This window comes from Barbus barbus (assembly GCF_936440315.1).
Source record: "Barbus barbus genome assembly, chromosome: 28".
NCBI lineage: Eukaryota > Metazoa > Chordata > Actinopteri > Cypriniformes > Cyprinidae > Barbus > Barbus barbus.
Window position 1 is genome coordinate 17,893,593 of NC_136756.1, and position 17,312 is coordinate 17,910,904.

At 36.2% G+C, this 17,312-nt stretch overlaps 2 protein-coding genes across 3 annotated transcripts; both read left to right on the top strand.

The window, feature by feature from the left end:
• The first annotated feature begins 14 nt into the window (after window positions 1-14).
• Window positions 15-8,315, top strand: LOC306848422 (ATP synthase F(0) complex subunit B1, mitochondrial-like). 2 transcript variants are annotated; one of them, XM_079382963.1, is made up of 7 exons: window positions 15-143; window positions 1,256-1,292; window positions 1,416-1,561; window positions 1,932-2,095; window positions 2,472-2,597; window positions 3,052-3,231; window positions 7,142-8,315. In XM_079382963.1, exons 1-7 carry the CDS (start codon window positions 116-118, stop codon window positions 7,217-7,219), a joined length of 759 nt encoding a protein of 252 aa, XP_079239089.1. In that variant the 5' UTR covers window positions 15-115; the 3' UTR covers window positions 7,220-8,315. The 2 variants fall into 2 exon arrangements, 1 of the variants encoding a protein (XP_079239089.1); XR_013782242.1 differs by having other exon boundaries at window positions 31-143; window positions 3,052-4,883; window positions 6,574-7,351.
• On the top strand, window positions 7,807-17,178 carry LOC306848421 (epidermal growth factor receptor kinase substrate 8-like protein 3). Its single transcript, XM_079382962.1, has 20 exons — window positions 7,807-7,930; window positions 8,785-8,844; window positions 10,966-11,033; window positions 11,112-11,176; window positions 11,499-11,657; window positions 11,802-11,951; window positions 12,183-12,271; window positions 12,462-12,577; window positions 12,996-13,111; window positions 13,216-13,333; window positions 13,456-13,526; window positions 13,781-13,855; window positions 14,414-14,559; window positions 14,645-14,816; window positions 14,925-14,956; window positions 15,134-15,230; window positions 15,651-15,755; window positions 16,058-16,146; window positions 16,438-16,570; window positions 16,753-17,178. The coding sequence occupies exons 2-20, from the start codon at window positions 8,807-8,809 to the stop codon at window positions 16,792-16,794; spliced, it is 1,881 nt and encodes a 626-aa protein (XP_079239088.1). The 5' UTR covers window positions 7,807-7,930; window positions 8,785-8,806; the 3' UTR covers window positions 16,795-17,178.
• Window positions 17,179-17,312: the final 134 nt, after the last annotated feature.

A 17,312-nucleotide genomic window follows, 5' to 3' on the forward strand; every position in this document is an offset into this window, starting at 1 on the left:
TTTTAACATCTCGCGATATGTGAAGCGAGAGTTTCTCATCCTTGGTCTAGAAGGGCACAGATAGCCCGGTACAGAGACGTTTCGGCCAGGGATCCTGTTATTGACCCGTTAAAACATGTTGTCGAGACTGGTGCTCGTTTCAGGTTGGTGTCTTATCTAATGAACGGAACTTTAATCCTTCGCGTTGGTTGTGTGGTTTAAATAGACGGTTTTATTAAGGAATGGGAAGTTGAAGGGTAAATTAGGCCGCACGGTGTGAATGGCCACACATGAACCTGCAGAGAAACGTGTTTATCTGCTGTAATGAATGTATGTTTTAATTCTAATAACGGTTAAAATGCAATGAAGTCCAGCTTTTATGCTTAAACGGTGATTGCTGGATGAGAACGATGGTAGAGTTGTTGTGTCCTTGTATTGAGTTGTTTAGCTGTTAGCTGAAAGCTAATGCCACATTCAGACTTTACCACTTATCATCTTAGCTGCGTAATAATTTACATTTAATGTATAATAACATTTATTGAATGGTCATTTAGGGGTGCAAATTAATACATTATCTCAGATTTTTGGTAACCTGGTAAAATTCACAGCTTGTAACTTCTGTCATGTATGCAAATTAATTAGAAGTCGTGGCCTAATGGTTAGAGAGTCGGACTAGTAATCGAAAGGTTGCGAGTTCGAGCCCCCGGCCGGCAGGAATTGTAGGTGGGGGGAGGGAATGTCCAGCGCTCTCTCCACCCTCAATACCACGACTGAGGTGCCCTTGAGCAAGGCACCGAACCCCCAATTGCTCCCCGGGCGCTGCAGCATGGCTGCCCACTGCTCCGGGTGTGTGTTCACGGTGTGTGTGTGTGTGTGTGTGTGTGTGTGGATTTGTTCACTACTCACTGCTGTGTGTGTGCACTTGGATGGGTTAAACGCAGAGCACCAATTTCGAGTATGGGTCACCATACTTGACAATACGTCACGACTTTACTTTACTTAGATTATATCTGCACATTGAATCAAAAAACAAAATGTGGAGTTTTATTTGCAGTCTGTTAATATTCTTGAACTAATGACATATAGACGACATGTTTTAGAAGTGACAGCTGCATTCATTCTTTTTTTTTAACAAATCATTGATTCTTTAGATGAAATTGCAGCTGCATTTAATAAAACATAATTACAAGCAGTAATGAAAGGTGTCAGTCTTTTCACGGTTGACATTGAGTTGATTTTCAGTCCTTTTCTAATTACTGTGTTCTGTTTCTTGTAGGTCATACCCTGAAAAACAGTGGGTCCTTTGGTGCTTGGTATGTTAAATATTTAATTCTTGTGGTCTTTATATATCTGTCTGTAGTTGAAGAGAGCTGAAAAACAAATGACAGTCAATGACATCCATAGACCTCTAACCCTGTACTTCTTTTACTCCTCAGCCTGGTTCAGGCCTCTCGTTCCTTTCACCAGTCCTCCCAGAGTCTTGCACCAGTTCCCCCTCTGCCCGAGAAGGGAGGAAAGGTCCGACATGGCATATTCCCAGAGGAGCTTTTCACACTGCTGTATCCCAAGACCGGTGTGACAGGTGGGATTGTCAGCTTTGTTGCCTTCTTTCTTAGCATTTCCCTGGTATCCAGGTTCCTGTTTGTCTTTTAAAAAGTTCCCTGTAAATAGAAATTATTAAAGAATATTTATGCAGAAATTTACCAAAAATCAATCATTCATAAAATGAGCAAATTCACTTGTTGTGCTAACTGCATATCACAATTCTGTTTTATTTAGATAATTAGTGCACTCCCACCTTATGACACCTTTATGTGATGAGTAGTTTGATAATAACATTGTTATTCATTAATAATCTCTTCATCCAAAAATTGTGTAAAGATTATTTTCTGTTAACAGCGAGAGAGAGCCTGTACATTGATACGCTGGTTTGTGTTCTCTTCTGTTTGCAGGGCCTTATATGCTGGGCACAGGTCTGCTTCTGTACATGCTGTCTAAGGAAATCTACGTAATCAATCACGAGACCTTTGCTGCCGCATCAATCGGTGCAGTCGTCATTTACGGCATCAAGAAGTTTGGGCCCAGTGTGGCTGCCTTTGCCGATAAAATCAATGAGGTACAGAAAGAGTTTTGTGTTCAACAGAAGTGAAATTGTGTAGATAAACACTAAAAATTTTGAGACTGATCTATTATCTGCTGATAAATTTGATGTCGTGAACAATTACCCCAAAGACTGTAACTAAGGGGTGATGATGGCGCAGTGGATAAGCCACATGCCTTTGGTGTGAGAGACCTGGGTTCGAATCCACTGTGAGACACCAATGTGTCCCTGAGCAAGACACTTAACCCCTAGTTGCTCCAGAGGCGTGCGACCTCTGACATATATAGCAATTGTAAGTCGCTTTGGATAAAAGCGTCAGCTAAATGAATAAATGTAAATGTAACTAAGGGCTCTGTTTGACTAATATTTGGTTCTCTCTCTTCCTCTGCAGGATAAAGTGGCAAAGGCTCAGGAAGTGAAGGATCAGGCCATGGCTAGCCTAGCTCACGGCATTGAGGATGAGAAGAAGGAGCAGTGGAGAGTGGAAGGAAGACGCATGCTCTTTGATGCCAAGAGGGTGAGGAGACCGACCCAAAGACTGTAATGTTTTTCCAGTGACAGATCATCTCTGCCTTCGTTTACCCATCCATAAATGATGACATCTCCTAAATTTGGAGTGATTTACAATTACATTACATTTAGTCATTTAGCAGATGCTTTTATCCAAAGTGACTTACAAATGAGTACAATAGAAGCAATCAAAACCAACAAAAGAGCAACAACATGCAAGTGCTATGACAAGTCTTGGTTAGCCTAACGCAGTACACGTAGAAAGTGTTATTTTTTATTTATTTATTAAAAAAATGTTTTTAAAGAAAACTGGTAGATCGAATATAGAAAAAAAAAAGAAACCTAGTGTTTTTTTTATTATTTAACATTTAATAAACGATTAAACTAATATTAAATTAATTTAACATTTAAAGTGGCACTAGGTCTAGTTTTGTGACGCTTCTCTTTCTATCTTCCATCAGAACAATGTGGCTATGCTGCTGGAGACCAATTACAGGGAGCGGCTGCACATGGTGACCAATGAGGTGAAGAAGAGGCTGGACTACCAGGTGGAGCTTCAGAACCTGCACCGCCGCATGGAGCAGGAGCACTTGGTGAACTGGGTCGAGCAGAGTGTCATCAAGAGCATCACCCCACAGCAGGTACAGGGAATATGGTCACTTCATTGTATTTATACAAAGGAAGCATTTGTTTAGAGCTAAAGGCATTTTTTTGTCCTCAGGGAAGAAATGCTAAGAGAGAGTGAGCTTACTTAATATTAACAAGTATGGTAATTACAGTCCTATTATTGGAAAGTTTCTAATTATTACTCTTTCAGGTAGTGTAAGTGGTACTTTTCTATGTTCTCTTACTTTTTTTTCCCTCCAGAATTGTTTCTAGTCAACTACAAATGTGTCCAAATATAAATGCTACTTTAGTCCAGAATCTCTATAAAAGAAGTAATATTTTAGCCTGGCGTCTAGATGGAGACTTTGTACTCGACAATCTCTCAGCAGTTATAGTAACAGTGTAATTGCTACAATATGTGGACAGGAAATTTCAGGGCAGAGAGTTTTTTTTTTGTTGGTTTTTTTTTTGGTTATACTTTATTTGAAGGTGTCCTCAATACAGTGTAATTAGGGGTGGGCGATATGGGAAAAATATCATATCACGTTTTTTTTTTAGAAATATCACGATTTTATCACGATTCTTTGTCATGTTAGTTTTACTATTTTGGTTTTACAAGTTGTCTGAGCATTACAGCCAAACTAGAAAGACAAAGATGCATGGTAGATATTTAGGCCAAAGTGGGCGAAGATAAAAAATCTTTGTCATTATTTTATCTTTCATATTAAAAAATAAGAACAAAGATACACATTACAAATACAAGTAATATACAAATAAAACAAACAGTGCTTTATTTTCAGGTACAATAGGTGTATTTAGCAGAGCATTCAAGAAATTGAATGAACAAATATAAAAATAAAACACTACATAGACTGATTCCTAAAGCACCTGTATTAATGTTTTTCAGTCAAGAATAGTGAGGGATTTTTCTCTTTTGCGTTTTGTTGTTTTGTTAACGTTAAATGAATAGTTCCCCCCAAAACTAAATAGTCATCTGTCTGTCAATTCTGTCATAATGTTTTATTTTTATACCATCATTTACTCAAAAGTTGTTTTAAACCTGAATGAGTTTCTTTCTTCTGCTGAACATAAATGCTATTTTGAAGAAGGTGGAAAACCAAACAGTTGCTGGTCCTCAGTGACTTCCATAGGATTTTTCTGTCCTATTATCAAAGTCAGTGTGGACCAGCAACTGTTTGGTTTCCCTCATTCTTCAAAATATCATCTTTTGGGTTCAGCACAAGAAATTAATAGAAGTTTGGAACAACATGTGAGTGAGTAAATAATGACAAATTCAATTTTAAGGTGAACTGTCCTTTTAATGACAGTCCACAGCACGTTTAGTGTCCTGTCTCTTTAAGACCTGCACGCATCTAATATACAGGCACGCATCCGTTTCTCTCTTAACTATTTACTTTTATTTTAGAGATAACCAACTGAGTCTGTATGTAAACCTTGTGTGTTTTGAGAGTATTAGCGCAAAAGATAACTTGGTTGAGTAATCAGGCTCTGTTAGACAGGCTTTTTAGTGCGCGTGCTTCAGGTGTATGTGCTCAGTAAAAGCGCACGTCAGACCAGCGCGCGAATTAAACATTTAGCCAGCAAGGCTTGTGCAAATAATGTACTTTTGCGATCGCGAATAAGTGCAGTGTCCTGTCAGAGTAACTCTACTGCTGTATGTCGTGGTGTACAGTAGGGGTGTGCGATATGACGATTTTTGATCGTGGACGATAAAAATGTCTCCACGATCTGCTTTTTAAGAAATATCGTAGTATCGCGCTACCGCGCACATTGTCAAATACAGTTCTGGCGCCGCCGTCTCTATATACTGTGCAACACGACATACAGCAGTAGAGTTACTCAGACAGGACACTGCACTTATTCGCGATCGCAAAAGTACATTTGCATACAAGCCTTGCTGGTTAAATGTTTAATTCGCGCGCTGGTCTGACGTGCGCTTGTTCTGAGCACATACACCTGAAGCACGCGCACTAAAAAGCCTGTCTAACAGCGCCTGATTACTCAACTAAGTTATATTTTGCGCTAATACTGTCAAAACACACAAGGTTTACATACAGACTGAGTTGGTTATCTCTAAAATGAAAGTAAATAGTTAAGAGAGAAACAGATGCGTGCCTGTATATTAGATGCGTGCAGCTCTTAAAGGGACAGGACACTAAACGTGCTGTCGACTGTAATTAAAGGGATAGTTCACCCTAAAATTTAATTTCTGTCATTATTTACTCAGTGGAAAACCAAACAGTTGCTGGTCTGCATTGACTTTGATAGCAGGAAAGAACAATCCTGTGGAAGTCACTGAGGACCAGCAACTGTTTGGTTTTCCACCTTCTTCAAAATGGGGAAGTCGTGGCCTAATGGTTAGAGAGTCGGACTCGTAATCCAAAGGTTGTGGGTTCGAGTCCCCGGCCGGCAGGGATTGTAGGTGGGGGGAGTGAATGTCCAGCGCTCTCTCCACCCTCAATACCACGACTGAGGTGCCCTTGAGCAAGACACTGAACCCCCAACTGCTCCCCGGGCGCTGCAGCATGGCTGCCCACTGCTCCGGGTGTATGTTCACTGTGTGTGTGTGTGTGTGTGTGTGTGTGTGTGTGTGTGTGTGTGTGTGTGTGTGTGTGTGCGCATTTGTTCACTACTCACTGCTGTGTGTGTGCACTTGGATGGGTTAAACGCAGAGCACCAATTTCGAGTATGGGTCACCATACTTGACAATACGTCACGACTTTAACTTTAAACTTTAACTTTAACAAAATAGCATTTATGTTCAGCAGAAGAAAGAAACTCATTCCGGTTTAAAACAACTTTTGAGTAAATGATGATATAAAAATACAACATTATGACAGAATTGACAGATAGATGACAGAATATTAATTTGTGGGGGAACTATTCATTTAACGTTAACAAAACAACAAAACGCAAAGAGAAAACTCACTCACTATTCTTGACTGAAAAACTTTAATACAGTTATAATAATCAGTCTATCTAGTGTTTTATTTTTATATTTGTTCATTCAATTTCATTGAATGCTCTGCTAAATACACCTATTGTACCTGGAAATAAAGCACTGTTTGTTTTATTTGTATATTATGTGTATTTGTATTGTGTATCTTTGTTCTTATTTTTTAATTTAATTCAATTTCTTTAATAAGAAATTATTTTTTAATTTAATTTTTTATCTTCGCCCACTTTGGCCTAAATATCTGCCATGCATCTTTGTCTTTCTAGTTTGGCTGTAATGCTCAGACAACTTGTAAAACCAAAATAGTAAAACTAACAAAGAATCGTGATAAAAATCGTGAATCGTGATATTTCTATAAAAAATCGTGATATGATATTTTTCCCATATCGCCCACCCCTAGTGTACAGTATATAGAGACGGAGGCGCCAGAACTGTATTTGACAATGTGTGCTGTAGCACGATACTACGATATTTCTTAAAAAGCAGATCGTGGAGAAACAAAAATCGTCATATCGCACACCCCTAAGTGTAATTATACATTTAAGTACTGGGTAATGATAATTAACTACATGTATTTACTATATGGTTAGGAATAGGCTTTGTCTTAGGGTTACTTGCATGTTATGCGTAATTTATTGTTATTATAATAGTAAGTACATGTAACAAGGACATCTTAAAATAAAGTGTTACCCTTTATTTTAAGGTGGCTTAATACTCAACATTACGCGGTAACAGTGAGTAACATGCTACAGGGTTTGGTTTAGGGTTAGTTGATTGTAATTATGCATGCTTAGCTTTTATTACTGTAGTAAAGTTCATGTGACATGCTTAACAATGGCACTGTAAAACAGACCAACTTTACCTATTTATGCACTTGTACTAACTACAAAATAATTGTTCTGATACTGTTATTACTTTTTTTTTTTTTATGCTCATCTCTGCAATCTCACTTTTTGTTTGTCTTTCAGGAAAAGGAAAGCATTGCCAAGTGCATTGCAGATCTGAAGGTCCTGGCCAAGACCGCTCAGGCTCGGGCTGCAGTATAGGTCTCTGTCAATGTCCACACTAAAACCTCCTGTTTTCATTCTAAATTAACCCTTTCCTTGTGAACATGGCAGTCTGGCAGTGTCGACAAAAGTGTACATACCCGTATTAAATAAAAGATTTGGTTATTCACTAAATTCTTTTGCCATCCTTTTTGTGTGATGATTTTGTAGTCCTGACATTAATCATTTCAATATTTGGTTGAACTGAGGTGACATTAGTAATAAAAGTTTAATTTACCAGATTAAGTCACATTTTACACCGTGCATCTGAAAACAAATGATTCATCTTAGTAACTATGGTCAAAATAGTTATGTTTATATTGAACATCATTTAAAATGTATGACACTTTCTTATCTTTCTTTTTAAAATGTGCTGCTTGGTTTCATGATTTATCTAATACAGCAACATGCATTTAGTGTGACGTAAGGGTACAAATTCTTTCAGGGGTCACTGTGTGCCACTTTACACGTCACAATGGCTGTCTATTAATGGCAAAACCTCTGTACTCAAGGATGTAAATGGAAAACCTACCTGCTGCTACTGATTTACTGTTATTCAGGAACTAGACTTTGACCTCAGCTTTTCCAAGCAGGAAGTCCAGAATATTTGCTGTCAAGCAGTTCACGAAGAAGACAGACTTGAGGATATGTCTAAATTCTGGAGTAATCTGAACCTGAAGATTTGCACTTAAATTTAGGATTTTCTTTAAGGTAAGGTACAATCATTTGTATAATAAAGTTGACTTAAGTGATGCTTCTTTTATAACCAAAACACACAGAGGCACTGATACATAGTGTTTTCTACAGAGATTGATAGGGCAGTGATTAATTTGAATAATCGAAACATGATACGATACATGGTTACATCACAATTATTCTAATTTGTTGTTTTTTTTAGAGAAGTGGTATTATTGGTGTTTTTTCATATTTCTGGTTTTGCACTTCTGTTTTCTTCTCGCCAAACCAAACATTCAAAGTTGTTATAGAGAAAGTTCCTGCTTTGTGTTGTCAGCAGTTTTTTCTGTTTATTTGTCAAGTGCTTCATGACCGGACAGTTCTCGCTTCTTTTTGAGAACAAAAATAAATCGTTGACCATAAGTTTCTTCATTCTTGTATTGTAATTGACTTATGAAAGCTAGTGAGTCTGCCATAATGACCTCATTTTAAAAAGTCTGACACTGATTAAATATATAATTTTTACCATTCAAATTTAAAAATAAATGTCAGGTTATGATATTAATAAATCAGGCAGTATTCACTAACTGACTGACTGAAATTATAAATATATATTTTTACTAAAAATATCAACGTGAACATAAAAAGCACTTGTTCTCATATTTTGGTTTTATGCAGCTTAATTTGATTTTGAGGATGTAATGTTGCAAGTATGCTTCATTAATGTGATGACTATGCTTTCACCTCCTTTTGAAAAGTTAAGTGGTGTCAAACCACAACTGATGAACAGATACATCTTCATAACTAATGTTTCTGCCTGGCATAGCTTCTCAAATGCTTATCTGCCCTTTTTCTGAAATGTTTTTTTACTGATAACATTATTATTACAGGTGTTAAATATCACAGTCAAGAATGTATGGGGGGAACCCTGTCCCAGTTTTCCAATCAAGGTATATATATCTTACTCCCCTTCACCTCCCATCAGCCGTATCTTTCACTGTGTGCGAGTGGAATTTGTACCTGAAACACACAAAAGGGTGTTTCAGTGTGGTGCGTCATGTCCTGGCTTCTATCTCTCTCATATGGCTTGTCATAACAGGTGTGATTACACAATGTTGTGAGGCAGGGTTATTCAACTTTTAATTTTTTGACCTGTGTATTTTATTTCAGATTGTTTTTGTTTAGTATCAGGTTTATTTTAAGAGCTATCTAGTGGTATTTTCATATTTAAATCAAGCCGTTTTATAATAGGCCTATACATATAATATACACTGCCGTTCAAAACATTTGGGATCAGTAAGAATTTCAATGTTTTTTGTTTTTGTTTTTTTAAATATTATTGCAATTTAAAATAACAGTTTTCTTTTTTAATATACTTTATAATATAATGAAATTTCAGCATCTTACTCCAGTTTCAGTGATCCTTCAGAAATCATTCTAATATGCTGACTTATAATTAATGTTGGAAACAGTTGTGCTGCTTAATATTTTTTGGGACCTGTGATACTTTTTTCAGGATACTTTGATAAATAAAAAGTAAAAAAAAAAAAAAAAAAACAGTGTTTATTCCAAGTAGAAATGTTGTGGTACAATATACACCATTATTTAGAAATTTGTTTTTTTCATTTTCATTTTTTTCTTTCTTTTTCTTTTTTTTTAAAGAAATTCATATTTTTATTCAGCAAGGATGTGTTAAATTGATTTAAAAAAAAAAGTGATAGTAAAGACTTGTATTATTAGAAAAGATTTATATTTTAAACAAATGCAGTTTTTTAAAAACTTTTTATTCATCAAATAAAAAAATATCACAGTTTCCAAAAAATATTAAGCAGCACAACAGTTTCAACACTGATAATAAATCAGCATATTAGAATGATTTTTAAAGGTTCATGTCATGTCCATAGCCAGGGTTTGAAAATTAGTGAGGTCTGGGGTGGGGTTAAGAAATGTGCTCTTATAACCCCTACAAATACAGCTCGTTATATACACGAACACTTTAAAAGAGACGGAGATGGAGATGTTTGTGAAAGATATTTTCTCTGTTTTGGAGGGATGAACACTTTTAAACTACATATTTATTGCATCAAAATGTGTTAATATTTTAGTGTGTTAGGGTGGATAATTTGATCAGTATTTTATTAATCATGCTATACATATTGCTTGCTATATATTGTCGAATGCTCTTATGAATGTTTTTAGCATGATTTGTGAAAAATTATCTACTATAACTATACTGCATGACAAAGCGTAGACTTCTTCATGGCTAGTGTTTGCTTTCATTTCATTCTGTAACCTACTTATTCTACAGTTCTGTGTTATTAAATGCTACTGTTTTTGGCAGCGTTGGTAACGTCTCTGACAGATAATATCATTATATTTTTTGCTTTTCCCTTACCTAATGTGCTATCCTGTCTGCAATAACCTGTCCATGGGCTTTTTTTGATTACTGTCAGTTTAAGTGCCGGCGATGCAGACATGTGGCACTGAAGACTGGAGTAATGGCTGATGAAAATTCAGCACTGTGTCACAGAAATAAATTATATTTTAAAGTATATTAAAATAGGAAACCAGTATTAGAAATTGCAATAATATTTCACAATATTACAGTTTTTTCAGTATTTTTGATCAAATAAATACAGCCTTGATGAGCATAAGAGACTCCATTGATCACAAACATTTGAACGGCAGTGTACAGTATACATCTTAAACAAAACAATTAACACTTGGCAATTTTTATTTTATTGTTGTTAGTTTGGTAAATCTAAATTTTGTAAATATAGTTTAGCTTTTCCAAGTAATGTTACAGAAATAGCCAAACTAGTTTATCAGAAATGGATGTCCACATACTTTTTGGCCATATCCTGCATATTGCAATAGCATTGAGCTGACTGTGAGTTTATGTTAAGATTAGTTCAATTTAGAATAAACTAATTATTAATATTAGAAATAACAAGAAATGTTACTGTTTACATTGTTTGTTTGTTTTTGTGGTCATACTCAGGATTTATTGAAAATCTGACAAGATATATGTACAGTCCATACAGATATATTGTGTTGTGACTATATTATAGAGGCTTCTCACCTGAACCGCCGTCCCAGGGGCCTGGCATGTCTCGTCCTAGTGCCAAATCCATCTACAGTAAGTACAAATCCCATTTAAACAACATATACTAAAATAATACTGTATATTTACTGTAAATTGACTTTGATGCTTCAGTGCAAAGGAAGGAGTATGCAGAATCAATCACCAGACATCAAGACAACTTTCAGTACAGAGTAGAGGTAAGATTAAATCCATTTCATGGGTTTGTTAACTAATCATTTTAAAATGTTCATGTGTGCTTACTGCATGTTACTGATGCATAATCTTAATCTGTTAGAGCAAAGCCAACACCCACTTCACTAATGTGTGTTAACTTATAGAAAATTACAGACAACCAGTGCTTATCTAACATGTACTGTAGAGATTTCCACACAAACTGAACTGGAAAATTTGATGACGTATAAAGCTGAATGTCACAAGGCCATCTATAACAGCAGCCTCCATGTGATTTACATGTGATCATAAAACAACATAAAATCTAATTCTCTTTCCTTTCCCTAGCACCTGTTCACCTGTGTGTTAGATGGCAGAGAGGTGAGCAGCATTGATGACTGTGTGAACAGGTTGAAGAATATGGACAGTAAAGGGAAAGTGTGGGGTCAGGATATGATCATGCAGGTCCAGGCGAACCAGCTACAGCTGTGTGACATAGAGACCAAGGTCAGGTGCATAATTTATGCTACTCTGTATTATCAAATACACTACTCTGAACAAATACTTTGGGCTTTTTTAAATGGATACATTGTACAACACTTAGTTCCCATACTAAACATTAAACTCTTCCTCTGTTTCCTGAAATTGTAGGAGGTTTTGGAGTCTGTGCACTTGAGTAGCATCAGAGCGACGAGAGCTGTTCTTGACAGTTGTGTGTATGACTCCCTTCTCATTATCTCAGCTCACGATCCTAGCCAGAGAACTCCACGGGCCTTCCTGTTCCAGTGTGAGGAGATTGGGGTGAGGAACAAAACTCTGATGTATAGTCAAATATGTTAGATTCATCTAAGGGTAGATAGAGCTGCATTAATATCCTGTGGATTGATGTGGGAGTTTCCATTCCATTCCCTCTGTCAGTGCCCTGAATTTTTCTATGTAAAGCGCTTTGAGTGCCCAGGAAAGCGCTATATAAATGTAAGGAATTATTATTATTATTATTATAAAGGTATCTGTGATATTTTAAATCGCTAGGCTCAGGAGGTGGCAAATGATCTGGAAAAGGTAATACAGCAAGGAGGGGATGTCACATCACCACTTAAAGAACCACAAATGGACATCAGGTCAGCTGCAGCATCAAAAGAAGTTGTACTAAGAACCTTTTTTCCTTTAAATGTGCTAAAATGTAATGTTTTAAATAGACATTATTGATTATTTGGGATAATGAGCTAAATAAGAAAGATCTATTATTTCTTTTTTTCTCAACCTCAGTTTTTATCAGTGCTGTACAGTGAAATATTTTCTATTACTCAGGAGTCATCTGGAAAGCATCATTGGTCAGGGTTATCCAGGAAGCACGAAAAGACCAGCTCTCATGCAGCCAAACCCTCCTCCCCAAGATTTCCCACCTCCACAGTACAACAACTATGGTGATCACTTGAAGAGTTAATTTCACTTAGAAAAATACACTTTTAAATACCTTCAAATGTCCTGAAATGAACCCACTGGGTGTTCTCAGTCATTTTAGACTGAAAAAAATTGACATTTTGAATTTGGATTTTTTTTTTTTTTTTTTATTTACCCGAATGACTTTTGTCACACATGCTATTTAAACACAGAAAAAAATTGTGGACATGATTAGAAATGGCTAAATGAAAAAAAGTCTTATAAAAAATGTCATATTTGAGATATTCACAGTCAAAAATGTTCACCATATTAAATGGGAAATACAAAAATACAGATACATAATTTTTGGGGGGGTACAGTACAAATCAGCCAAAGTGAAGTAGTGTTTCATAATGTCTAAATATATATCCAAATGCAAAACCTTTTTTAATCTTTTCCCAGATGACAGACGGCCTTCACCCACTATGCCATTTCCCAGAGACGAAGCCCCTTACAGACCAATGCAGCCTGAACAGCAGCAGGCTCCACCTGCATTCAGTGATGTGGAGAGAGATTCGGTTGGTTGGCTTTACTGACAATTTTATCATACCATGCTATTAATCCATCTAATTCAGAAATCAATTTATTGACACGTCCTCCATCCGCCTAATTTTCTCTACAGGAGATTTTTAACCATGTAGCAGGTGACATTGAGATCTTTGTATATAAAGTAGGCTCAGCTTTGCCAAAAGATGATGGAATCAAGAAAAAGAAACAGAAAAATGCTGCAAAAAAAATGGGTGAACAATTAACACCTAGTGTTTATTTTAATCATTTTATTCAGTTTAATTGTTCTAAGGATGCTAAAAAATCTACAAGATTTCAACATTAAAAGATTTATTATTATTTTTGCTTTTTATAGTTGCAAGTATTCCCCTTGTGCAGGAGTACACATCCTGTCTGCAGAAAATAAAGTATGGCTTCAACCTTCTGGTAAGTTATAAAAATGTCATTTCTGTAATATTTCCTAAGAGTAATGTTAGATACTACTTCAATGTATACTTTCAAACAAAACTGTTACCACTTTAGTTCTGGCATGTCTCCAAAGTAAAGAGAAATTAATGATATTTTTTTCAGTGGTCTCATTAAATAACTTTTAAATAAAAAATAATCATGTTTAATATGAGACATACTGTTTTTTATTTGTTGCAAACGTCTGTTTTCATACTCATCCCTACTTGTGACAGGGGAAACTGGATGGTCACCTAAAAAATCCTCCTGCTTCTGATTTTGTTCACAGTCTCTTTTCTTCCCTTGCTTTTGTAAGTATCTGTTTGTTCAGTATGTTTGCAATGCAGTTATTTTATTATGCAATGAAAATGGATGAGCATACTTTCAGAATGCATGTCAAAAGCTGTTTTGTTCTCCTGAAGCTTCAGAGGGTTAGTCAGTAGGACCCACATATTAGTTGTTTACAAAACCACAACAATGGATAAGAAATCACAAGTTGTATAAGCATTCACAGGTTTGTATTAGCACCTATGGTTCCATGAAGAACCTTTAACATCCATGGAACTTTTCCATTACACAGAAGGTTCTTTAGATTTGTAGTGTTCTTCACACTAAGAAAAATGGTTCTTTTATGAACCGTTCACTGAAATGTTGTTGGTGAAATGGTTCTTCTATGGTATCGCAACAGAAGGTTGACAACAGAAAAACTTTCATTTTCAAGAGTGGACTTTCTGTCCAGAGAAAAGGCTTTACTTTTGATGAGCAACTTGTTCACCACTGAAATTTCATATCACAAAGGTTAAAGGTCAGAAGATGCACCATATCAGCCCTCATCACATTCAGTTCCTGACTGTTTCTTCATGCTTCAGATGGCGAGTCAGTATCCTCCCAACATCCCTCCCATGGTGCTGAGTCCACTGCTCACAGAAAAAGCCCTGCACCTCCTGGGAAGATCTATCACACCAAATGAGGACGTATTGTGGAGCAGTTTGGGTGATGCGTGGAGCATCCCAAGGTCTTCTATTCTACAAAAACAAACTTCCTCACAGATTAGCAAACAAAGGAGAAAAGCTCATGATTTTTTTGTATTTTTTAATCAGATCTAAATGGCCAAATGGGGATCAGATACCTCCATATATTCCCAAATTTTACGACGGTTGGCAGCCCCCTCCACCCGGCCCATCCCAGTCCCCTCCCGGCAGCAGGCAGCTGTCACGGAGCAACAGCGAGCGCTTCCCACCCGGGAATGCAATGCAGAGGCAACCTGAACAGGTGAAATCATGGATGTCATAAAATACGTCAAGTGTTTAACACATTTCACTTTATTATACCTTAGATTAGGATGTATGAGTACAAATTGCTTTTTAACCTCTCTTCCAGGACAACATACCCTGGAGCGCTCCACCCATGCAGTGAGACATATTGTGAACTCCCTTTGAAATACCCAGATAATATAAAGGAAGTTGTGACAGCACTATCAAACATTGTTTATTTGATTTTATATGTATGCAGCCTCAGACGAATACACTTAAGAATTTAAGAGGTAAATTTCAAATCAAGTCTAGAAACATTTTTGTCTTATTTTATAGCAGGTCAGCTGAGCCGCCAGTCTACATGAGGGTGATCTATGACTTTATGGCAAGAAACAGTCAGGAACTGAGTGTGATGAAGAGTGACATGGTGCAGGTAATCACCTGACCTTTAACATATTGATATTTAAAATCACACCCCACACAAAGGAAACTGCGCAATGTCAGGGGTGAACAAAGTTACTAAATCTAAGTTTTTTTGGCAACACTTTACAGTTAAAATCCCACTAGTTAATGTTAGTTAAAAGAGTAAGCAATGCATTTGTTAAAGCATTTATTAATCTTTGTTAAAGTTAATTAAAATACAACTGTTCGTTATTAGTTCATGTGTAACAAGTACGACTTTTGATTTTAATCATTTTAGTAAATGTTGAAATTAACATGAACTAACAAAGAAAAAGCATTTATTCATCTTAATCTATTGTAACTAAAGTAGTAACAAATCTTAAATATAATGTTACCTTTTTTCTGTGAGCAGAAAATGCATACAGATACACTTCTATGCTTATGTAAATAGGTAACTGACAAGTCCGGGCAATGGTGGAAAGTGAAAAACAGTGGTAATGAGGAGGGTTATGTGCCTCAGAATGTTCTAGAGCCTGCTGATGGACAAAGGCCAACTGTAAGTCATGGCCAATGCACACATTTTCTTTTTTACTTTCATTTTCTTTTTATAAATTTATTCTTACTCTACATTTTTATTTAAAAACAATCTTTTCAATAATGTATTAAGGACATACTAAACAGGCTTAATTCATATTTTTTAACATCAGCTATATGAAGACATAAAAACTGCTCGGTCAATGTATGGCACCCAATTTTTCATCACTGTTTGGTCAGGACATGTATTGCTGTATATTTAACTAATTGATTTTTGCTATACACAATTCATTGTTTTATGAATGTTGCCCCCTATGTTCTCAGCAAAATATGAGAGGACCTCCATCTCTAGATATGAGATCGAGACCTGATGAAGTCAAAGCCTGGTTACAGTACAAAGGCTTTTCTAAAACGTAAGAAACAATTTCTATCATCTTTAATTGTATTCTTTAAAATAGTCAAAAAATACAAAACAACTTTTTTTTTTATTTTTTTTTATGTTTATTAAATTTTGCAAACATTTTTTGTATTTTTGACTCTGGATGTATTGGTCTTCGCACTTAATTAGCTGGAAGAGCAAACTGAGAGCATTGATTCTTTAGACCCTACCAAAATGTAGTCTTTACAACAGAAATAGCATAACATGCTCGAAGAAGTCATTTATCAACCATTTGACACACTTGATTCATCATGTATTTGTGTAGGACAATCCAGAGTCTTGGGGTGTTTAATGGAGCAATGCTGCTGGGAATGAAACGGGATGATATTAGAGCGATATGTCCCGAGGAAGGAGGTCGAGTCTTCTTCCAACTGCAGAGCGTCAGATCGACTGTTGCAGTAAGTCATACAGCTCAATTTGTTCAAAGTAAAATCCCACCTTGTACAAATTCTGTTATTTATAGAGCACTTTTCATTGTGGCGAAGTGATCTCACAGTATTCAGTGTGGTTTTATTCCTGACGGTCATTTAATGTCTGAGCCAGAGCTCACAAATGTCACCAGTCTCCATTTCCTTTGCAGCTTGCCAGTGAGGCTGAATACAGCCAGTATGGTGGCCGCTGATAATCTGAGGATTGCATTTTGATACCAAGAATCTGAACGTGTCTGGACCTGAACGAACAAGAACTGTTCAGTAAACTCCTCAGCATTTCCATTCATTAGACAACAAGCCAAGGCTAATGCCTACAGACTTATTCACTTATATAACCCCTCACACATGCAAATGATGAATACATTTAATGCATTCATTTTATTTATTTGATACAGATTGTTCCATTAAGTTGATTTCCACTGATGTCACTGTGGTGGTGGGCGCTTGACTAATTGTACTGTATGTTATTTAGATGTTATATGTGTTAAATGAAAATGAATCACATCTGTAACACTGATTGATCCTGACACTGTGTGCTACTTGTGCACTGTATATTAATAAATGGTCAACGCATTAGTAGCCATAGTTTATTGGTCTTAAAGTAAGCTTTTGATTTTGGGGTTAAATACGTTTTTTTACAGTTTAAATTCAACAATCAAGTTGTGGGTTTATGTTTTACCGCAACAGTAATAAAGTTAATTTAATCAGG